Here is a 24,838-nt window from a genome sequence, read left to right as displayed (position 1 = left end):
AATCAGACACCTGTTTTCAGTCAGTTACGGAAAAATTGGAAATTTGTGATAAATTCCCGTGGGACCAAACTGCTGAGGTCATCGGTCCCTAGGCTTACGCACTACTTAATCTAACTAACTTACGCTAAGGACAACATACACACACCCATGCCCGAGAGAGGACTCGAACCTCCGACGGGGTGAGCCGCTCGAACCGTGGCAAGACGCCCAAAACCGCGTGGCTACCCTTCGCGGCAGTGAATTACGTATAAATGGTATAACTTGAATTGCTATAGATTCACGTTAACAATGAAGCACAGTAACTAATGTATTGCAACTGATCAATACCAAAAATCAACGTATTTTTCTGGCTCTTTGTTTTTGTTTATCCGGAAATATAAATGGACAAGAGCTGAACATTAAAGCAGAAAATTTCGCTCGAGTTTTGGTTTTTAATAACTGCAGTACTGGCAGTTCTTTAGAGCCAAGTACGACGACCAACCTATGACCAGTTTCTCTACAAACTGGGCACCTTACGTCGCCGTCTGTAGCTAGAAATCAGTTCTGCAGTAATTCGTCCTGACCATGTTACGTGCACTCCGGAGGCAGTGTTCCACATTACTGCTACATTCTTTCACTAAATGTCAATAGAAATTGATAGTTACCCAAACTTAGCCCTACTCCATTATCACCATGTAACGCACTTTGCGAATGGTATCAGATCTGGCAGTCAGTGATTCCTAGGAGAGAGTGTTGGGTAACAAGAAAATTATGTGCGTAGGCATTGGGTTGCTAAAAGCGTGTGGGTCACTGGCATTATAAGAATGACAAAAGAGTTTTGTGATTTATATATTCTGCACTGTCCACTGTTTCCGCAAGTAACACCATCAATGATTCTAGTCTATTACTCCGCATACCATTAAGCACGTCACGACCAATGATAGCACTGAAGCTTTCACCCCCACTTCCGCCGGCGCATCAGAGGCAGGCTACATGATAACCTAGAGGCTTCACGAGTTGCACCACTGACTGAAGCTTACCTTCCATTCCTGCTGGTATGAACTGTAAAAGGCGAATGGTAGGCTGATTCCTCTGAATAAGATACGATATTTATTCTTTTCTATGCGAACCCTGTTCTCCATCTCTAATTAGACCTTCGTCGAAGGGACGCATAATCCTACTGCTCCTCACTTCTGACTGCTGTAAAGGATTTAGCCAGTGATTATATGACCCGAGAAAGGCCTCTCTCGAAAATAAAAAAGGCCCTTTGGATACTGAGCTACGTAACAAACGTGGACGTCGCAGGCCCCCCCAATGCTATTATCAGAAGGACTCGAAGAAAGACGGTTAACAGTCTTTCCACAATCTATGGTATCATAAGACATTGTTGTAGTTCCTATTGACCTAAAAACAAATAAACGTAAGTGATTTGGGTTTGACTGTCCTGAATAGTAAGCGGTAAGAGTTGTGTCCAGAAGCTGTCTGCTGAACATTGTCGGCGGCAAAGGATATCTTGCTTTCAGCTAAATTCGAAGAGCAAAAATGACAGCCTTTCGCCTGAGAACTGAAATTCTTCTTCCAAACACTGCAGTATGCGTCGTTCTGAACAACTCCGATCTGCAGGCGCGTTACTGATTAAACGAATTATACGTGTTATCACGGAAAAAATGAAGCACCAATTTCTCCAACACTGAAACACAGTGCACGATGGGTCGACTGAATAGACCTGCACGCTGTATCCAATAAAGTTCAGTCTTGGTGGAGCATTATTTGTAGTGCAACAGTATCACAACCAGACACCGTAAGTATCGTTAAATATTTTTCGTATTTCTTGTGTAGAACTGATATAGCCGATTCAGTGGAATCGTGGATGACATTCACATTGAATAAACAAGTGGTGAATGCGTTTTGGCATTACAAGTAATTGACATTTTGCAGATCGAACGTTACAAACGCGTCTCCAATTGCAGCTCATCTGTAAAAACTGACGTGTGATGTGGCCTTTCGCTGATACGCGTCCCTTTCTACATGTGCAGTAAAAAAGACAAACTGGAAGGCGACTGATATCTAATGACACTATAAAGTCAACAAAATTATATTCTAAATGAAAAGTGGGTGCGCAAAAATCGTAAGGAGCTTTGGCGAAAGCAGTCCCTTCGCTAATCATCCTACACCCAGATCATGAACCTAGTTAAAAAAAAAACTGCTATAGATAATTCTTCTACTTGAATGTTCGAGTGCAAAACTAATGTGAATTACAAAAATTACTATGTGTTATGAAAGTTAATTGTAACTGTCTTCTATTAATTGCTCAAAGTTCATGTCACACAGAGCTTCATTTATAACAACAAACATAGCACGTTGCTATTTCATTACTGTAGATATACTGGAAGTATATTACGGCAGAATACGTAAGTCCTCTTCTCAATGGATTTTACAGTAATGACAGATCCTAAAATTTGCTGAAACTTGTTATCGCCTTTGCTACCTAGCATTCTCAGCCAACATGTTTATAGTTGAAATTCAGAGGCTACCATGATTACTGCACAGCGTAAATGGGTCTGTCTTTTACATCTTTGCTCAGCTTCATTGAAAAGCAGCGTATTTCTGTAACATGTTGATGTTAGTGTAGGTCCTTCAATGGAAATTGAAATGGTAGCTGGTTCACCAGTCTTCTGACTAGTTTGAAGCTGTCCTCAGTCCTTCCTTTCTTGCGCTAGCCTCTTCATCTCACACTAGGTCCCCAATTACATGCTTTCCAATCTCTGTCTTCCCCTACAGCTTTTACCCTCTACAGCTCAATCTAGTACCATGGAAATTATTCTCGGATGTATTAACAGTTGTCCTGATACTCTATCCCTGTCTTATACCCTTTTCAAACCGAGCACTGCTTTCTCTGTCTTCCAGTTATATCGTGCCCACTTGGTTCTTGTACACATTGCATATTACCAGTCATTCACTATAGCTTAAGCCCACTCTACTCAGAATTTCAATTATCTCGCACGAATTTACATGGGCGAACACTTTTTCTAGGTGACAGAAACTACGTGCGTTTCGTGATTTTCTTCAGTGTTGCTTCCATTAACAACCGCAACCTCAGAACTGCCCCTCTGGTCTCTTTACTTTTTCTAAATCCAAACTGATCGACCTCTAACAAATCCTCAATTTTCTTTTACTTTCTTCTGTATATTACTCTTGTCAGAAACTCGGAAACATGTGCTGTTAGGTTGACTGTGCTATAGTTCTCGCGCTTATCTGCCCTTGTTGTCTTTAAAATTGTGTGGATAGTATTTTCTTGAAAGTCTGATGGCTCATAGATTCTACAAACAAACTTAAATAGTCATTCGGTTGCCGCTTCCCACAAATGGTTTAAAAATTCGGACGGGCTCTTATTCATCCCTTCTGCCTTATTTTATCTGAATTCTTCCGACCACTTTCAGATTCCGACTCTAACACTGGATCCCCTGCGTCTCCCTCATCGATATCAGCTTCATCTTCTATAACATCACCAATCATGTCCTCCTCGTCACAGAGGCCTTCAATGTGCTCTTTCCACCTGTCATATCTCTCCTCTGCGTTTAACACTGAAATTCCCATTTCCCTCTCAATGTTACCAAACTTGCTTCTAATTTCATCCAAGACTGATTTGATTTTTCTATATGCTGAGTCAGTCCTGCCAATGTTAATTTCTTTTTCGATTTCTGCGTGTCTTTCCTGCAGCCATTTCACTTTGAGTGCCGTGTTTTTACGAATTACTTAATTACTGTGTGACATATTTTGTATTCCTGTCTTTCCCTGAACATTTTTGTAATTCTTTGTTAGGTCGATCAGTTGAAGTATGTTTGTTAGTCAGTGATTGTTCATAGTTATCTTCATTGGTTCCCTAGCCAGCATCTGTTGTTCCCATTTTAGAGATCTGCACACCTCTTCAGTTGAACTGCTTACTCTGATATTCCCTATGCAGTCTCCACATCCTTAGGGAACTTCAAATAAGTTTCAGCATTCCTTAGTACTTCAGTATCACACTTCCTTCCACACTGATTCTTCTGAGCGATTCTCTTAAACATCAATTTACTTGTCATCATTACTGAACTGAACTGTGATCTGACAAAGGAATGGTCCAATCTGACACATCGAAACACGCTCAGAAATTTTTGGTGTACATAAATAATACAGCGAAAGAAAGACACTGTCAGAATGTTAGCTGCCAAGACGCACTGCAAGTATAAAAAAAATTAAAAAAAGAGGTGCAAATTTCCATCCCTACCAGAGCCGTAGCGGACTCCCCATGCACAACATGGCAGGCGCCTATCCTTGGTTGACTGTGCATCGGTAAACAGATAACACGACTCGTCGTGATTGTAATTTCTACAGCAAATTTCAGTTTCCGTTTATAGTTTGTCTGAAATATTTGTCCGCAGTTACTGTTCACTCAAACTTGCAACTAATTTAATCCGTAATAGTTATCACTTGATTTTGCAGTAGTGTAATTGTCAAAAATGAAGATAAAACTGATTTAATATTCATTGTGTTTAGCGGTTAATGTCAAGTGGTGTCCAAACCCCGTTTCGCTACCTAAAATCTGATTGTGAACTGTATAAATGGAAGAAAAAGAGTTACACGAAGTAACAAATACTCACCAAAGTGAAATTTGCAAAAGTGTGAAAGAAAGGAAAACTATCTGAAACATTTCCTTTACAGGGTGACCACAAAGCTCTGTTACTCCCCATCAATAATCAACTTGATGATTAAATAACGTGCCCAACATTTCTTTAGAGAAGTTTTCTTTAGATGTAAAACATGTAGAGTTGCTCGTGAGTGGCAGAGCATCGTTAACAATGGAAATCTGGAAATCTACAAGACTGGACCCCCCAAGTCGCAATTGAAATGAGTACCGCCGATTTCAACGCTTCTTCGACCTGGTTAAGCAGATTAAGAAATCAAACAGTATAGGAAGTCGTTAAACAGCCAAGTTTGCTTCATATAAAAGTGTAGAGGAGATGCTATTAACTAACAGCTGATATTAGACAAACCTTGATGTTGTCCGTACGTGTGTTGTTTCTGGCGCCAGTCTGTCAGATTTCGTAAAATAACTGCGTACAAGCCACACTTCATCATTCTGAAGCGACAGTCCGTTGCGAAATCTATTTATTCTAAGTCACGTTCATGTACAACAGTTACAGCGATAACTCCGCTTGTATTACTGTTTCCACAGCTTCATACGTCTTCAGGAACCTCAAGATATATTAGGACGAAAATAGAAAAAAAGACTGTTTGGTGGCAAAAATCTCATAATCGACCCATCAGAATCTGGTAAAACAGGAAATTATAGTTTTTAATACTTCGTTCGAAATGCAGAAATCAATTCATTGCTCTTACTCTGGCTTGGATATAAAAATGTCTCTGTCCCTCAGGAGAATAACGAGAAGACTCTTGAGATAATTCAGATTCCACCAAGATCAACCAATCTTACACTCAACAAAGCAGGTTTTTGCATGTGGAAAGTATTTTTAAGGAGACTGCCAACAGAATTTCCAATAGCTCTGTGTCATTCGTGGTTCATCAGTAGAACAATATTCTTAAATGTCAGACATCTATGCCCTATCAGTTTCCATTGGTATATTTTACGAAGGCTGCTCGGTATGCAGCACAATAAGCAGAGCAGCTGCTAGGACCATTTCTTACTCGAATACCATTCTATCTCAATAAAACCAGTAAATACCGTACTATGAAGTACCTGAAATTATTAATTTTTCTTTCGCCAGGTGTGCCCGTTGTAAGGAAAAGGTTTGTTCCGTCATTCAAATGGCACTTCACTTTATTGTGACGATGTGAGAAATAAACAAGGAACTTTTTCATTGTTACTAATATATAGATTACCGTAAGAGTAGTGTCCAAATGGTTCAAATGGCTGTGAGCACTATGGGACTTAACATCTGAGGTCATCAGACCCCTAGAACTTAGAACTACTTAAACCTAACTAACCTAACGACATCACAGATATCCATGCCCGAGGCAGGATTCGAACCTGCGACCGTAGCGGTCGGGCGGTTCCAAACTGAAGCGCCTAGAACCGCTCGGCTACACCGGCCGGCAAGAGTAGTGTAATTGGAGTTATTATAAACTCGTTTACATATAAGATACATTTCATTTCAATAAATTAAAACACGATTGATCAGAATCGTCTGTATTATAACATCAGGCTCTGCCTTTATTTATTGGCCCTTGCTGATCACCTTTGTAAGAGATACACATTTGTAAGAGTTACAATTTAGCTATCGATACGAACTGCGTCTTAGTCAAAACATTAACGATGTGTAATATTTTTGTGTGGTTTAGAGGCTTCAAATCCGTGTATGTCACACCGGATGTTAGCACTACGCGGCTCTATGCTCCCATGTCGACAGCCGATCACGGGCTAGGCATGAAGGGCTGCATAAATCGCTGTCATAGAGCACAAGTAACCTCAACAATTTTTAAAAAATATTTGCAGTGAGTCATAGCAGCTAAAATTTTGACACTGCGATTGTTTTCCCTTCTACTCTTCCTGCAAAAAAATCCCAGGTTGCATTCCTCGTGAGTCTATATCTGCACCTGGTTATGCCTTACAGTTCAGTATCTGATTTCGGAGACTCTGTCTGACAATGATGTAACCCAGCTGCAACTTTCTTGAGTCTCCAGATCTTTCCTAAGTATATCACCTCCTCTTGGGCTTTTGGAACAGAGTGTTCACTATTATCAGCTGAAATTTATTACAGAACTCAGTTGTTCTCCTCTCACGTTTCTACTGCCAAGCCCACATTCTCCCGTAACCCGTTCTACTGTTACGTCGGCGTTCCAGTCCTCTTGATTATTAGATTTTCATCTCTCCTTACGTACTGAATTACCCGTTCACTACATTCATATACTTTCTCTGTCTCTACATCTTCTACTTGCGACGCTGGCATGTTCATCTGAACTATGGTTGTCGGCGTTGGTTTGCAGTGGAATCTGATGAGAACAACCCCATCACTAAACTGTTCACAGTATCTTGCTTTCTGCCCTTCCTTCCTATTCATACGAATCCACTACAGTTACAACATTTATTGCTGCTGTTGATATCACCCTATATTCATCGGACTACTAATCCTTGTCTTCCTTCCATTTCACTTCAGTGGCCCACACTAAATCTAGACCGATCTTACGCAATGTATTTTTCAAATTTTCTAGCTGTCCTATTGCTTTCAGACTACTTAAATTGTATTCTCCGACTCGTAGAATGTCATCCCGTCGTTGGTTGTTGCGTCTTTTTCTCATAGTCATCTCCCACTTGGCATTCCCTGCCCAGAGATTCAAATGGGGGACCAATCCGGGATCGTTTGCTGATGGAGAGATCATCATGACACTTTTCCAGGGTGCTATGGATACGCCTTACGTGTCTTTTAAGCTGTGGTTTCCATTACCTTGTGCATCTTCATGCCGTTGATCATTGCTGATTCTTTCGCCTTTTAGGAACATAGAAGAAGCTACGTCCCTATAATGCGACGTGACTAATAAATGTAATATGTAATGGCAAGTTAGTAGTTGACTCAGACCTACGAGTATAGTTTTTAAAAAGATCCATCAGTTAATAGTTTAATTTAGTCTAGTATTTAAAAACGCTTTACTCGCCTGTGCTCAGTGGAGATACGACATGATAGTGAATGGATGCACCTCCAGCGCTTTGTCCGAAGATGGTTACTTTTTCTGGATCACCACCAAACACTGCTATGTTCCTCTGTACCCAGCGCAGAGCCTCTGTCTGGTCTTTAAGACCCATGTTTCCTGGGACGACTTCGTCACTCGTGCTTAGGAAACCTACAAAACGGTTTTTTTAATATGATTTATTTAGAAATATTGCAGGCGAGATGTAAGATAATTATGTACAGGGCGTCCTATTTATCTTGACCGCCAAAAGTAACTGTTTGTCCAGATGCAAATTACAAAATGTTTCAAGCAAATGTTCTTTAGCCGTCAGGGGGCATCAATCAGCATGATTGCCTTCGTTGTAACTTTGTTTTCTTACGAAGATTTCAACAGCGGTATGACTTTTTTAAATGGCACCGTGTATTTTTTATTCGGTAATTCATTTCCTCTCCTTTAAGACGTATTGAAAAATGGATCATAGTGTACCATTCACTGAAACAAAACGTTATTCATTACATAACACTACATTGACGTTTGCGCTCCCAGCGCTTAGTGCTGGTACTCGGGGTAATGGAACACATCCACGTGCCGACGTTGACAAATGTAAACATAAGTAGAATGCACACCCGTCATTCCGTCAACCATAGAAGATAAAAATTCTACTCGTCTATGGGGAATGTAAGTTAGCAGAACAGTAATTGTAGTACTGTTTTATTATGTACGGGTACATTAATACGGCAGTTTAGTCCTTTTAAGTATTATTGTGTAGAGTATGGATATAGTAAAGGCTGTCCTTCCTACAAATTGCATCGACATAATGATTCTTTTATTATTGTTGTTGAAAGGAGACGAAATGCTACGCAGGCAGCGGTATTTTACAGAGCGCGTTATCCTGACAAGAACCCACCTTAACGACGGATGTTTCCTCGTCTTGCTGCGACGCTTCGGGAAACGGGAAGTTTCAACCCACGACAACGCAATCGTCGTAGCACTAGCACAGACGAAGCTGTCGGAGTTATTGTTCTCGCTTCCGTTGCTATTACTCGACATGTGAGCACACGACAGCTTGAACACGTATTCTTACACGTCCTCAGTTCCATCCTTACCATGTACACCTACACCAAGAATTGCATGGGAATGATTTCCAAAATCGTGTACAGTTGTGTCGGTGGGCACAGCAGTTTATCCTCGCCAACTCGAACTTCTTCTCCAATGTTTTATTTACCGATGAATGTTCCTTCTCAAACAATGGACAGGAACATGCATTATTGGTCCAGCGACAACCCACGATGGCTTAGACAGATGGAACATCAGCGTCAATGGAGAGTTAACGTCTGGTGTAGGATGCTTGGTACTACAATTATTGGCCCTTATTTCATCAATGGTACTCTAAACGGCACAGCGTATGCCAACTTCCTGAGACGAATTCTTCCTCCTCTTCTAGATGAAATGCCGCTAAGAACCAGAATGCTTGTGTGGTATCAACACGATGGATGTCCAGCACATAACGCCTTGTGTGCACGTCGTGTTCTGAACAGAAGGTATCCTGCCAGATGGATTGGTCGAGAAGGAACAGTTACCTGGCCTGCTGGGTCGTCTGATTTAAACCCTCTGGACTTTTTCCTTTGAGGATGCATTAAAGGCGTTGTCTATCGGGATATTCCAACAACTACAGAGGACGTGCAGGAACGTATCGTGCTTGCTTGTAATTCACTTTAGCAGGCAACACTGCAAGCAGTAAATAATTATTTCGTTCAATGAGTGCACCAGTGTATCGATGTCCAAAGTCACCACTTTGAGCACTTATGAATGTTTACTCCTGAGCAATGGTACAGGAGAGTCAAAGTCAATTTTGTGTTATGTTTTTACTTGGTTTTCATTTGTTTTCTGACAACTCCAGCAAGTGGACGTGTTTGTGATATCGGGCTGAAAGTCAGTGTTGTGTTATGTAATTAATAACATTGTGTTTCAATGAATGGTACCCTGTGATACATCTCTGAATAGGTCTTTAGGAGAGGGAATGAATTACTGAATAAAAAATACGGGGTGTGACTTAAAAAAAAGTCATACCGCTATTCATATCTTTGTAAAGAACAAAGCAACAACGGAGTAAATCATGATGATTGATGTCCCCTTGACGGCTAAAGAACATTTACTTGAAACATTGTGCAATTTGCATCTGTACAAACAGTTATTTTCGGCGGTCAAGATAAATGGGACACCCTGTGTATAGTGAGGTAATGAGTAGACTGAGGGTTCAGTTTATGCCAGATCTCTTTCGTAGGAATTTTTTAGTAGTCCGTTCTGCAACTAAGATTAAGTCTACCTACTAGAATGATACTAGACTATTACTTGTACAATGTAGATAAATATCGCTTATTTTAGATGTAAAGTTTGGACACACATTTCAGCAGAAAATAATTACACGCACAAAAGATTTTATGTCCAGACACGTAGGATTTTCTCGAACACTGCTTATCAGAAAGTATAAAAGAAATCACTAACAAACCTGGACAAAAGGAAAGAGCACTATTGCTCACTAATCTAAATGTGGAACGAAACGTTTTTTCGTAATATTTTGTTCCTTTAAGCTAGAACTAACGTCCATATTAATGATATTTGTTACCTAACAGACCGAGACGATAATTTATGCTGACGAAGACGACGTCTTGGTCGACGTAGTAATTTGGTATTGCGCTATCACCAGAAGTTCCTGTGAAACATCCACCATGGATCCAAACCATAACAGCTTTAAGTTCTTGTTTCTGTAAGGCCGCCTGTATAAATACGTAAAATCATCGTATTGAGTCGTGTGAAAAATTACACAGAATCTTATAACCAGTTTTTTGACATAACTATGTTTCGCTATTATTCCTAAAGGTTTCAGTCAGGTTTTGTCAGGTTAGTGATTTATGCAGCAATTCCTTACAAATTATACGTACCTCTGGACCATAAACATTAAGGTGGAGGCAGTCTTCGTTCCCAACTGCTTCATTGTCTTCAATTTGAGGACAGTGCGACCCTAGCGCCAGGGCGTCTCTGACACCAGACCACGCAGCTTTGGCCACTGGCGGCTGTGCAAAACAGAAAGTTTCATGGTACGTCAAAATTTTGTGAGTGCAGAGCGTATTCTAAGAAGCAGAAACAATATTTAGCTGTCAACAGTGCAAAAATGAATTAGCGAACAGAAAAAGGAAATTGTTCGAAGAAGCTGTTCCAAGCTGATACTTGCAGAAGCGTAAATATACAATTCTCAGTGCCTATTTCCTGTTTTCTTTCGTTTTCTTTCTTAAAAGTAACGAAACCAATTTAAAAAGACTGATTCATTACCTGAACAAATACAGCCTTCTAAGTACGTCACAATTCGGGTTACAAAGTGATGGAAATAGAGAATCAGTTGTAGTAGGATTCACAAAAGTGATACTTGATAATCTTGACAAGATAGAGTATTGAGTACGTCATAGACACTCTCTTAGAACCGTGCGAGGACTATTAAAATAGTAGCTATAAGTTTCTACGAAATAAGCTGGAATCGTTATGTATGAATAGCTGATCATAACTAGCAGATAGAGTACGAAGAGTAGAGATACCACAACATTAAAAAATCTAAACTCTTAGTGAAATACTTATGGGATTATGCATTACAAAATAGTAACAGTCATGAAGAAAAATTTCTCTTTCCTGATGAGAGCATTATTCTAATCACTGAACAAAACAAATGTAATTCTCAGGGAAAGTCAAATGGAACCTTCAAGGAGGTTTACAATTTTTCAACATATAGTTAACATACATTGAGAGTAATGAAAACAAATCCATGAGTATCACTCAGAGGAGGGAAAATTGACACTCTTAAACAAAATTTAAAATCTTTCAGAAAATCGCGATATTTTAAATGATATATACGAAATTCCTGGGAATGAATACTGATGTTAAGTTTAACACATACCAGTATGTATATGATCTTCTGTCTAGTGCACAACAAGCAGAATTAATCTTTTTGCAGATGACATTAGCATTATAATGAGTTCAAACGTACATGCAGCAAAAAAGAAATGATACACAATTTGTTAATAATATGACTGATTAATATTACGCGAATGGCTTTATCCTCAATTACAAAAGGCACACAACACTTTTAGATCTGCACAGCTGGGGTTTTTACACCAACGATAAGTATAACACATGGTGAGGGCATAATAAACAGGTTGGAAATTTCAAAATAGTTCTATGTTCTCATTGACGAGATTTAAACTGGAAAAATCACATTTTTAATTCCTTGAACAACTTAGTTGAGTCACAGTTGCTCTTGGAATAATTGCAAATCTTGGGAAGAGACAAATCAGTAGTTTGACAGATTTTGCTTATTTTCATTTAATATTGTCGTGTGAAACTGTGTTCTGGGGTAACTCATCTTTAAGATAGAAAGCCTTCAGTGGTTAGAAACGTCTTGTAAGAATAATATGCGGGTCCACAGCTCGTGGTCGTGCGGTAGCGTTCTCGCTTCCCACGCCCGGGTTCCCGGGTTCGATTTCCGGCGGGGTCAGGGATTTTCTCTGCCCCGTGATGACTGGGTGTTGTGTGCTGTCCTTACGTTAGTTCGGTTTAAGTAGTTCTAAGTTCTAGGAGACTGATGACCATAGATGTTAAGTCCCATGGTGCTCCGAGCCATTTTTTAATAATATGTGGTGCTCACTCACAGCCATCTTGCATATATCTGCTTAAATAGTTTCGTGCAACATTATCCATGGAACACGAAAGTAACTAATTACATAACTAACTTAACGTCTTTAAAAATATAGTGGAGAAGCTCCTGTGAAGCAATGCATTCTTTACGGTAGAGCATTACTTAGATAACATGGAGTATAAGCTTATTAAAATTCCAAAGAAGATCAGTAGTAATGAAATGTATCATTCTGTAAAAATATACCTCTAGGAAGCCTATATAAATATTTTTTCCTTCGTCATTTTGTTTCATCCGTCATATTTAATACTAAATGATAATACATTCAAATAATATATCTAATAGATATACCTTTGCCACAAGAGAGCCAATTTTTGAGTACTGAAATTCAACAATCAAGTTTTGTGTAATTATGGTGAGAATGCTGATTGTTGGCATGATGGCATATATGAGGGAATAAATAAATAATTTGATTTGATAGGTGCACAGTATTGATACTCCAATTAATTCGGTGCATTAACCATGTTTCCCAAATATCGATTTCTCATGTAGTGAATAAATATTTTTGTAAAGTGAACAGATTGGCAAACCGACATTTTATGTCATGCACACGGACCTATTATGAATGTGCTTTATTCTGACCAGCCGAGAATCGCATCCCACACTGTATTCGAATTAGAGAGCCAGTATACACATGTTAGTGGCTGGTTTGTTTACACTACTATACTAGTTGTATGGGTTCAAGCAACTGAATGCATTCCTGAGTCTACGCATAGTTATTATTCAACAACGTTGATGTTTTGTAGAGTAATACGTCCGGCAGCGGCCACTTTCGCCAACTCACCTCGAGTGGCCGAGGGTTTCATTTCATTATTGATATCAAGTAATTGTTGGCTCCTAATGTTGGACAATCTCATTAGTCATCTACTCGTCATTTAATGTCTGCCAGCAGAGAGAAGAATTCACAGTTCACTACATTATTGGTGCCTAGCGTGGGACTACCTCATCAGTGATCCGTTCGTCATTTCATGTTCGACAGCAAAGAGAAGGACTCTCAGTTCACATGAGTAATTTCTGGAATTTTATTTAATGCCAGAAAATAAGTTCATTAAGGTTTTTGGGATCATGATTTACACATGTTTTAGTAACTGTAATGGATGAGTATATGAGAACAGTTTATTGATTTTGAGCTATACAGTAAATTTAATTTCATTACCTTCAACTCAGAAGTGCACAAGGGAGCTTAATCACTTTAACTACAATGCTTAAGTTCATTTGGCATAACAGATTAGGCTACTATGTGAAGACATGGTCATTTACACTATTTAAAATGTTGTTGACCAGGTCATTGTGCTAAATATGACAGACACTCTATAATTTTTTTTCTATGAAACCTTACACTGAATCTCTTTGTGGTACCCAAAATGGAAAGAAGAAAGCCACCATCATCATCCTGATGTCAGTTGATAATGTGCCTCGAGTGAATGTATTATGTACTGTAACAGTTCGGGTACTAAATGTAACTGGGTTTTCTCTTTTTATGCTAGTCAATTGTCAGCATGAGCATTACTGCAAAGGGCATTTGATTCTAAAGCGTTATGACAGGCTGAAAATACTAAATAAATTAATTTTTCTCTCTTAACAACATGTGGGCAGGGTGGATTCTTCCTTGGCTCGGGTATGAGGTCGAATGAAAGATCATTTTTACATAAGATAACTTTTATTGCAAGTTTCGTGCAACTGTTTCCTTACTCGATGTTCTGGCTCGGAAAACGACAGCTGTGTCGTTTGTGAAGCCTTCTGCTGCGGCAGCGGCGGCGTCTGATTACGCGTGACAGTGTGTATCTCGTGTCGCCGTCTCGCCCAGCTGACTGGAGACGCGCAGCGCGAGGTGGCCCGTTTAATTATTGCGAGCGAAGTCGTGCATCGGATGGTGATACCTTGGATGTGGCGTCCCAGTGTTTCTCTTCTCTAAGCGGCCGCGTGTGTTGTGCGTCGGCCAGCGGAGCGGCGCGGCGGGAGAAGGCCAGTGTGGTGGACTCGAACCACGGACTCCCGCTTCCCAGTCTTCGGCTGTCAGCTCTTCATCCCAGCTCACAGGTGACTACTGATGTGAGGCCGTCTCCTTCCCATCCTCACGAGTCACCCGGGTACATAAAGATCAGACTTCAAATACCTTTTAACTTCTGTCTTCTGGCGCTGAGGCTTCTGCTTGCTATTCCATTACAGCGGCGGACTTGGTGCGTCTGTGCATGATGTAGTCTCTTCTTGCATGACGGTCTTCAGCACCGAAACTGACTGAAAACTACTGCTACTCTTCTCTTCTTCCTTCGTCTGTCAGGCTCACTGCATCTCGCGTATTTATTCACTTCAGTTTACTGGAGGTGAACGACTTCACGGTCATCTCCTCTTCTGTCACGTTGAAAAGCTTCTCAAAGAATCTTCTTAACGATGGTCATTGGCTCTTGGAATGTAGGCGACGGCCTTTGCTCACATGTTACAACTGAGAAACACGTGAGCCGGTCGGGCGATGCCCTGACGGCTGAATCGACAGCGTCCGCTTATGTGGAACTTGCTGACTTTATGGTCATTGTCTCTTCTGCTCTGCTGTTCTGCCCACTGTTTGCCAGTGTGTAATTCTTCTAAACTAAACTAAGTTTTTCATTTATATTCTAATTTCTACTTCACTTTGATTTCACTAATTTATTTACTTAAGTACCTCTCAACAGTACAGTGATTGGTGCAGAGAAGCGAATCAACAGTGTAGAACTGGGCTTTTATGTTAAGAACCAATCTCTTTGCAATAACCAATGCCACAGAGGTTTAAACACTGGACTCATATTCGGGAAGATGGTGGTTCAAATCACTATGTAACAATTACGTCATTAAGTGGTCTATAGTACTGCATAATGTTGTGCAATATGTTGCCAGATCATTGTGAGAGGGAGAGGGTGGGTGTCGAATATGACACAAAACTTCCAGCGTGGCACCTTGGTGATGCGTCATTGCGTCAACAACATAAAAGAACGCCATAGGCGGAGCTGTGCTGTAATATACATAATCAGACAAAATTTCCGTGGCGTTGATTGGCCGAAAAACAAGCAACCAATTCCATAACCAGTGTCGCTGGAGCTGAATGACAGTGAGGTGAGGGAATCCATCATGAGTTGTAGTGTGTTGATCGTAGCTCCTGCTCATTACATGAATCACATTCATTGCGCCGATCATGCCATCTGTAATTAAAGATAGAGTTATTATCGATGGCCTCCATTATCAACACGTAGGAAGCGGCTTCTTAGTGATTGTATTTTTTGTATACATTATAAATTCGCGGCCTGTGAGTGTAATATCGTGCATGTAAAGTGATCTCTTGATTCTGCTTGCAGAGCAAACTGGATATCATTGTGTGTAGTGTAGTGTATATGACGACATTAGTGGATAAATGAAATTATATGGCATCCATTTTAAATCATGTACGTTCTCTACTGACCAAACAGTATCAGAGAATTCCATTCACATCTTAGCATTGTAGCTATAGCTCCTGATCCAGATCTGGAAAATCTATGAGCAGTGATTTCACTGCAGCAAAAGAGACATCATCTGAAAGAAGCTGGTCAGTGAATTTCAGATCAACAACTGAAAGACGTGATATTCTTATATGTGTCCAACGACGACCTCGTCGTGTACAATTGCTCTAGTACTAAATTAATAGAGACTGATATTGCTCTTCCCATTCAGGTAGAGTGTAACATTTGGCATCCCTTGCAGGGTTGGATAAATATCGACATCCTGGGAATCAACTGCAGAGAAAGGGAGATCGCCTGGAAGAAACAGGTTAGTGAGTTTCAGAAAACAACCACGAGATGTGATGGACTCGCATGTCTTCAACGACGACTGCACCATACACAGTTGCTTTTGTACAGATAAAGACCGAGACTCGTCCTGCCAACGCAAGAGGAATGTCGTTGTTACTATCCATCATATGTACACTTTACGAGATTTCCCTAAACCGGTGAATACCAGGGTTGTTCCTTCCTCAGTCCGATATTGCATCCTGCCTCTAATGAATTAGTCGTCTACTACATGCTATACCCTAATGTTCCTTTCTTCATTCTTTGCAAGATTATATAAATGAAATACATTTGAATGGTAAGGATAAACGAACGATGTTTCTCTATTTTCAGTGGGCTGGTGTTGTTTTGGGGAGGATGGAAGCTGTAATCCACATCATGATATAGATTTTCTGCGTTTTTCGTACATTACTTGAGGAAAATGTCAAAATGGTATCAACTATAAGGCTATCGCCACCGCCAACTACACGTCCCATCCTCGTCAAACCAGACCTCCAAGCATTGGTAGGCCTGTATGTGAATTATATCGTGTTCTTAAACTGGAATACCACGAAGTATGGTATAATACTACTTCTTGATTTTTTCTGGTCTTAAATCTGTGTCTTCATGAAGTCGGCATATTATGCGCATTTGGCAATATTAGCTATAAGCCCATTCAAACTGGCCGGCATACCATCTGTCGTCGTCAATCCACTGAGCGGATTGGATCCGGGGCCATTGCAAATCTCCGAACACCGGAAGTTGCGTCAAATACTTGTGGCATTCCGGTCGGGTTATGTTGAGGTCTACCTAAGGTTTCTTTGAAACTGCATCAATACAAGTCCCCTCTAATAACGTAGAATCAAAATTAAGATTGGTAGTGCTCATGTACCCGGCTTTGCTGGATTTTCTCGTGGAAACTGTCTCCTACAAAACCTATTATGTCACGGCGATGTGTGTGTGTGTCGCCCATGAGCCACGGATCTCACCGCGATGTGTTGACTTACAAGTCTCAACGATATAAACAGACATATCCATAATGTTGTCAAAACAGAAGGGCATCGATGTAGATTTAAGGCTAATCACAGTGAACTGTAGATGCGACTCAGCCTTATCCGTAGATGCAGGGGCTACAGACTGGATCATTGACTGATCTGGCCTTGCAGTAGCAGCCAACATGCCCTGCTGCGCTGCTGCCGCGAACCGCTGAAAGCAGGGGTTGGGGAGTGGGGGAAATAGCTAATTTCTTTTTATTTCTTTCCACAGTCATGCAGTCCTACTGTATAGCTTAATAATGCTGGCATCCTCTTGGTTAAAATATTCTGGAGGTAAAATACTCCCCCCATTCGAATCTAAAAACGAGGACTACTGAGGAAAAACAAACTGACATTCTATGTCTCAGAGCGTGGAATTTTAGGCCCAGTAATAGCGTAGGTAGCTTAGAGAGTTTACAAAGGGAAATGGATAGGCTGAAGTTAGATTTAGTGGGAATTAGTCTATTTCAGCGGCAGACAGACCGGTGTTTCTGGCCAAAAGAGAAACCAAACACCGGGAATGCAGGACTGGGTGTTATAATGAATTTAAAAAATTGGAGTAGTTGAAAGCTAGTATGAAAAGCATAGGAAACACATTGTCATTGCCTAGATACACAGAAATCCAACACCCACCATAGTAGTGGAAGTTTATGTTCCACATTTATATGCTAAAGAAGCGATTGAAAGAATTTATACGTGGTAAAGGAAATCACTCAGATAGTTAAGGGAGACGAAAATTTAACTCTGTGTGTTATTGGAATTAGATAGAAGGGGAAGGAAGAGGAGAAAGAGTAGCAGGTGAAAATGGACCGAGGAAAAGGAATAAAGAGGGACTTAACTGGTAGAATTTTGCACAGACAATAGTATAATCATCAGAGCACTTGATTAATAATCATGAAAAAGTTTGTATATGTGGACTAGCAGAAGACCGTGGAACGTTTCACAATGATTACTTTGTGATAAGACAGAGATTTCGGAGCCATATTTTAAATTATAAGACTGTTTCAGCAGCAAATGTCGACTGTGGATTAAAACGAGGAAGCTCCATAAATGTGGGAAATTAACGAGATGGTACTTAGATAAATTGAATGAACCGAAGGTTGTCGAGGGTTTCAGAGGGACCATTAGGCAACATTTGATTTTAGCGGTGGACAGTGATACAACAGAAAACTAACAGGTAGCTTTCAGAATATAGTAACGAAGTCAGCAGGGGAGCATATTGGCAAAAAGTTAAGACCTTATAGAAATCTTTAGATAACACATGATATATTGAATTTAATGGACTAAAGAAGTAAGTATAAAAGTGCAGCAAATGAAACTGACGAAAGTAAATACAGTCGTTTGAAAATTAGACTGACAGAGAGCACCAAACATGTAAGTATGATAGGGCAGAAGACGACTACAATCATTCAGAATCACGAATAACTAGGGGAAATATGGATGCCGCCTATAGGAGAACTGAGATGTTCGGAGAAAACCGAAGCAGCTGCATGAATATCAATTGTGCAGGTAGAAAGCCAGTACCAAGTAAAGAAGGAAAAGCTGATAGGTGCAAGGAACACAGAATCCAAGACAAAAAAAATGATGCACCGTGAAGGAATTATCCAGATGGGGCGTAAATCGATACATGTAATGCACGTATAAAGAGAAACAAATGATTAAAACTTCAGAAAGGTTGGGTAATTTATTCAAGAGAAGGAACTTCAAAAACTGAACAAGTCAATAACGCGTTGGCCTTATGTCCTCAGTTTTCTGACTGATTAGAGGAGGCCTACCACGAATTGAATTCCTCTGCCAACCATTTCATCTCGGAGTAGCAATTGCAACATACATTCTCGGTTCTTTGCTGGATGGATTTCAGTCTCTGTCTTCCCCTACAATTTTCACCCTCTGCAGATCCCTCTAGTGCCGTGCAAAATATTCCCTCATCTAATAACGGATGCCCTGTCATCCTTTACCTTCTTCATGTCATTGTTTTCCATGTAATCCTTTCCTCATTAATTCTCTGCAGAACCTCCTCTGTTCTTACATTACCAATCCACCTAGATTTCAACATTCTTCTGTAGCCCCATGTCTCAGATACTTCGATTCTCTTTTGTTCAGGTTTTCCCACAGTCCACGTTTCACTGTCTTATAGTACTTTCCTAATATGCTTTTTATTTTCTGTTTGCTCCGTCCATCATGGCTAGTTTTGCTACCTAAAGCATAATTCCTTGACTTCGTCTACTTCGTGACCTTCAATTTTGATGTTAAGTTTCTCGCTGTTTTCATTTTTGCTACTTCTCATTACTTTCGTCTTCCTTTGGTTTCCTTCCAGTCCATTTTTTCTGCTCATTAGTCTTTTCATTCCACTCAATAGATCTTTTAATTCTTCTTCACTTTCGCTGCCGATAGCAATGTCATCAGCGAATCTTATCATTGATGTCCTTTCACCTTGAATTTTAATCCCACTTTCGAAACTTTCCTTCATTTCCGTCATTGCTTGTTCGATATGTAGGCTGAACAATAGGGGCAAAAGAGTACATCCCTGTCTTACACCTTTTTTAATTTGAGTACTTCGTCTCGGTCTTGCAGTCTTATTGTTCCTTCCTGGTTATTGTACATAACGTATATTTCCCGTCTTTACCGGTAGCCAACACCCATTTTTTCTCAGAATTTTGAACATATTGCACCATTTGACATTGTGGAACGTGACTTGATTTTTGTGGATTTGTATGGATGACATTTTTCTGAAACTCTCACCCACGCCACACACCAATATGAATAGTTATTTTGTTGCCACTTCCGGAAATGAATTTATAAATTCTGATGGAACATTATCTATTACCTTCGTCCTATTTGATTCCAAGTCTTCCAAAGCTTTTTTAAATCCTGATTCTAATGCTGGCTCCCCTATCTCCTCCCTGTTGACTTCTGTTTGTTCTTCTGTGATGTCATTAGAGAAGTCCTTCTCCACATAGAGGTCATCATTGTACTCTTTCTACCTATCCGTTGCATTTAACAGTGGAATTCGCATTGCACTCTTAATTTTACCGCCCTTGCTTTTAATTTCACGGAAGGTTGTCTTGATATTTCTATATGACGAGTCAGTCCTTCTGACAAACATTTCTTTTCCATTATTTTCATGTGTTTCATGCAGCCATTTAATCTTAGCTTCCCTGAACTTCTATTTGTTGTGACTTGTACTTATGACTTCGCCTGAAAATTTTTGTACTTCCTTCTTTTGTCGACCTACATAAGTATTTCTTCTGTTAACCACGGTTTCTTCTCAGTTACCTTCCTTCTATCGCCCATTTTACAGATTTCCAGTCCTCTTCAGCTGAACTGCCTGCTGCGCTACTAATTATTGCAGTATCTATAGATTCACAGAACATCAGACGTATCTGTACATTTCTTAGTATTTCTGTAACCCGCTTCTTTGTGCATTGGTTTTTTCTGAATAGCCTTTTAAACTTCAGCCTACTCTTCATCATCAACAAATTGTGGTCTTCTCCTGGTGAGCCTTACAATCCAATATCTGATTTCGGAATCTCTACTTGATCATGATGTAATCTCATTGGAATCTCCCTTTATCTCTCAGCCTTTTCCTAGTATATTTCCTACTCCTGTGATTTTTGAACAGAGTATTCGCTATTGCTAACTGATATTTATTGCAAAATTCAATTAGTCTTTCTCTCTCTCTCTCGTTCCCACTACCAAGCCCATATTGCCCCGTATACCTTCCTTCTACTCCCTCCCCTACAACCGCCGGCCAGTCCCCCATGGCTAGTAGATATTTATCTTCCTTAATGTACTGAATTACCCACTTAATAACCTCACATACATTTTCTATCTCTTCAACTTCTGCTTGCCACATCAAAATGTATAACTGAACTATTGTTGCCGGTGATGGTTTGCTGTCAACTCCGATGAGAACAATGCTATCACTGAACTGTTCACGATACCTCACTCTCTGCCCACCTTCACAATGAAATCTACTCCATTTATACCAATTTCTGCTACTATTTATGTTTCCCTACTCTTTACTGAATAGAAACCCTCGTGTTCTTTCCCCATGACCCCACAATATCTATAATGTGTCTCCGCATTTCCCTTTTCACATTTTCTGGCTTCCCTACCACGTCAAACGTCCCTCACTTAATGTCCAAACTCGTGGAACGTTACACTTTCGTTGGTTATTCAATCTTTTACTCATGGTCACCTCCCATTTGACAGTCCCCTCCCACAGATCCAAGTGGGGAACTAGACAGGTATCTTTTACCAATGTGGAGATCATTATGACACTTTATTAATTACAGGCCACATGTCCTGTGGATACATATTACGTGTCATTAATGCAGTGGTTGTCATTCCCTTCAGCATACTTATCCCGTTGATCATTTCTGATCTTCCGCCTTTTAAGGGCAGTTTCCCATCCCTGCGGCAAAAGATTGCCCCGAAATTCTCTCCGCTTTTCCGCCCTCTTTGACAAGGATGTTGGCAGATCGACGGTAATTTCTTACGCCGGAACTTTTCGGCCGCCAGGCCTGACGACTTTTATTCAAAATTTAAACAGTGGCATTGTCCGAACCCGGGAACTTGGACGTTTCGATTACTAGTCAAAGACACTACGCTTTGACCATGGGTGCTAAATTGGCGATAATGCAAGCTGTTATTAGGTTTGGCATTGATTAAAAGAGTTGTTATACGTGCTACTGAGGAATATCGTTCCAAATTCTGTACAACTGGTGTTTTGGATCTTTGGAATCACGAACTGGTTGGAGGCTCCCGCCCATATTACTCCTAACGTTCTCAATTGGGGAGAGAATCGCCGACCTTGCTGGCCAAGGTAGGGTATTGGAAGCACGAAGACAAGCAGTAGAAACCCCTGCCATAGGCGGGCCTTTCCTTGCTGAAATGTAAGCCCAAATTCGACGTACGCTGTGCTGTAAGGGATCTGCAGTTTCAAGGAAAGTGCACCCCAGACCATCACTCCAAGCTGTCGGACACGATGACGAGCGACAGTCAGGATGGTAGCCCAGTGCTGTCTGGGGCATCTCATACACGAGTTCTCCGGTCATCGGTGCTCAGTCAGAAGCGAAACCCATCGCCAGTGGCAGTTATATGTCATTCCATGAGATTCCGTGCCATATGTGCCACACACCACCGGAACCGATCTTGTTGGTGCACAGAGGTCAACTGTATTCGACACAATGGACGCCGCGAGTTCTGACCCCTTTCTGTGAGCTGCCAATTAGTGATCCCTGTGGTCACTGAAGCACCAGTTGGTTCGTCGGATCTGTGATGAAGATGAATCCGTGGTTCTGAGTGCCTCTCTGACAACTGCTTGGTCCTCACGTTCTGTCGTTTCTATTGGTAGACAGCTTCCTTCTTGACGCTCTGTTCGGGGATGGTTCACCCAGTCCTGCCAATATCGTCCAATAGTGGCATCCCACTTGCTCAAATGCTGAGTGATTCGCCTATTACAACAGCTGGCTTCTTTGATTACACGTCCTCTCTCAAACGCTGACATCTGCGTATATCGTTCACGCTCCTTTCTGAAAGGCATCGTCACTGTCCAACGGAATATACGGAATGAAGTTCGACGATACTTTGTGCCCTGGTATCCATATGTTCCCTGTTTACTATCCCTGTTACTTGCACGGTGAAAGTGCACTGCAGCGTCACGAATTCATGCTTGGCGACCAAAGTTTACAATTTTGCATTTTTCTGTAGATACCTTCACGAATATCAGTTTGAGGCCAGTTTACGTAACGTGTTGCGTCGTTCTTCTTCTTTCTTCCTTTTTTGTGTCTTAAGGCTTATATAGGGTCTCTATAAGGGTAACAAGAACAATGTTATAATAATGGAAACTAACGTATGTGAAGATAAGATGGGAGATAAAATATTGCGGGAAGACAGTATTCCTCAGTCACTGAAATCCTTGGGAGAACCAACTATGACCAAACTATTCCACTCCATGTGCAATATACAGGGTGGACATTAATATAACCGACAAACTGCATGAATAGGTTCCGGACTGAAAATGGAGGGGAAAAGGTCCTATGAACATGTGTCCGGAAATATATCGTAGCCACGGTACATGGCGCTGACGAATGAAATTTCCTTTGATCATGTGCCGTGTCTGTAGCCTGCAGATGACGATTGCGCAAAGACTGTGTCGTCGGAAAAAACGACTGATGACAGAAATCATATAATCGTTATAGTCTGGTGAGAAACCCATCGACAAAATCGTCCCCGTAGAAGGAAATCCGATGTTGATAATCCTTACACTCGTTGCAGTATACACATAATCGTACATTGGCTTACACCGTGTTGACGAGCCACTTGTCTGTAGCTTGCACTAAGGTTAGTCTCAATATTCTGTATAACCTGGTCCTCCAAATCTGGTGTACTCATATTCCACCGCCTCGCTGCACGTTCGTCTGTCTGAAAGGACTCATAATGACACAAACTCCCAAAAAGGGCATGAAATGTTGCGTGATGCGGTTGGTCTCTGTGAGGATACTTGTTCTGGTATAGTCGTGCTGCCTATCGACCGTTTCCATCTGCTTGGCCGTAGACAAACACCATCTCGGCATGTTGCCGACATGAATACCGGACTATTCTGCTGTTTCCAGTGCAATACGTCAATCACACTGCCAGCTACATGCAAGGAACCCACGTGCGTGGTCAGAGGAACTTTCATTTGTCAGCGCCATCTACAATGGAAACGACGCTTTTCCGGACACATGTTTGAAGAACCTTTTTTACTCCATTTAGCGACAGGAATACGTCCCTGTAGTTCATCGGTTTTATTTTTTACTTTATAAGAAAGGGGAAATGCCCTGACATAAAAAAGAATTTAGTACTTCCAGTTCCAGAGGTGCTGATATCTGTGAATACTACCGAAGTGTTACTTTAATACGACATGGTAGGAGAATATTAACATTATGTATTCACAGAAGAAGAAAAAGTGGTAGAAGCGGAAGATCAATCTGAATTCCAGAGAAATGTGGGAACGCCGTAGGCAATGTTGGTCTTGCTTCATTTCTTCGATGACAGATTGAAGGAAGGGAATCCAAAATTTACAGCATTCAGTGATTTAGAGGAAGTTGCTAAGACTGTTGACTGGCGTACATTATACGAAATTTTCAAAGTAGTGGGAATAAAGTAAACGGTGCCAAATATTATTTGGAACTTGTACCGAAACCAGAAGGCACTTGTAAGCGTTGAAGGACAAGGAAGCGAAGAAGTAGCTGAGAAGGTAGTGAGACAAAATTTTTGCTTATCCCCGATGCTATTCAGTCTGTACATTGAGCAAGCAGTAAAGAAATCAACGGATAAATTTGGAAAGGGGATAGAAGTTCACGGAGAATAAATAAAAACTTCGAGGTTTGCTAGGGACATCGTAATTCCGTCAGGGAGGTCAAAGACTGGGAACAATTGCTATGTGGGGAAAAGCTTTTCTGGAAAAGAGAAAGTTTGTGACATGTAATACAAATTTAAATGTTAGGAACATTATCCTGAAGATGTTTTTGTGGGGTTTAGCCTTGCGAGAAAGTGAAATGCAAACTATAAAGCAGTTCAGGTAAGAAGAAGATAGAAGGTTTCGAAATAAGATGCTCCAGAAGAATGCTAATGATTAAATGTGCCGATCGAATTACTGA

At 40.7% G+C, this 24,838-nt stretch overlaps 1 protein-coding gene across 1 annotated transcript in view; it reads right to left on the bottom strand.

The window, feature by feature from the left end:
- The window catches only part of LOC124775776 (esterase FE4-like), a 78,315-nt gene that overhangs the window by 39,726 nt on the left and 13,751 nt on the right, over positions 1–24,838 (bottom strand). The window contains exons 3-5 of the mRNA XM_047250606.1: positions 10,587–10,718; positions 10,271–10,421; positions 7,672–7,815 (exon numbers count right to left, since the gene is read on the bottom strand). Coding sequence (XP_047106562.1) covers positions 7,672–7,815; positions 10,271–10,421; positions 10,587–10,718 — 427 coding nt within the window. The remainder of the gene's footprint in view (positions 1–7,671; positions 7,816–10,270; positions 10,422–10,586; positions 10,719–24,838) is intronic.

This window comes from Schistocerca piceifrons, chromosome 2 (assembly GCF_021461385.2).
Source record: "Schistocerca piceifrons isolate TAMUIC-IGC-003096 chromosome 2, iqSchPice1.1, whole genome shotgun sequence".
In the NCBI taxonomy this organism is placed as follows: domain Eukaryota; kingdom Metazoa; phylum Arthropoda; class Insecta; order Orthoptera; family Acrididae; genus Schistocerca; species Schistocerca piceifrons.
Note: the sequence above shows the minus strand (reverse complement) of the source record. Positions and strands in the feature narration are given on the sequence as shown.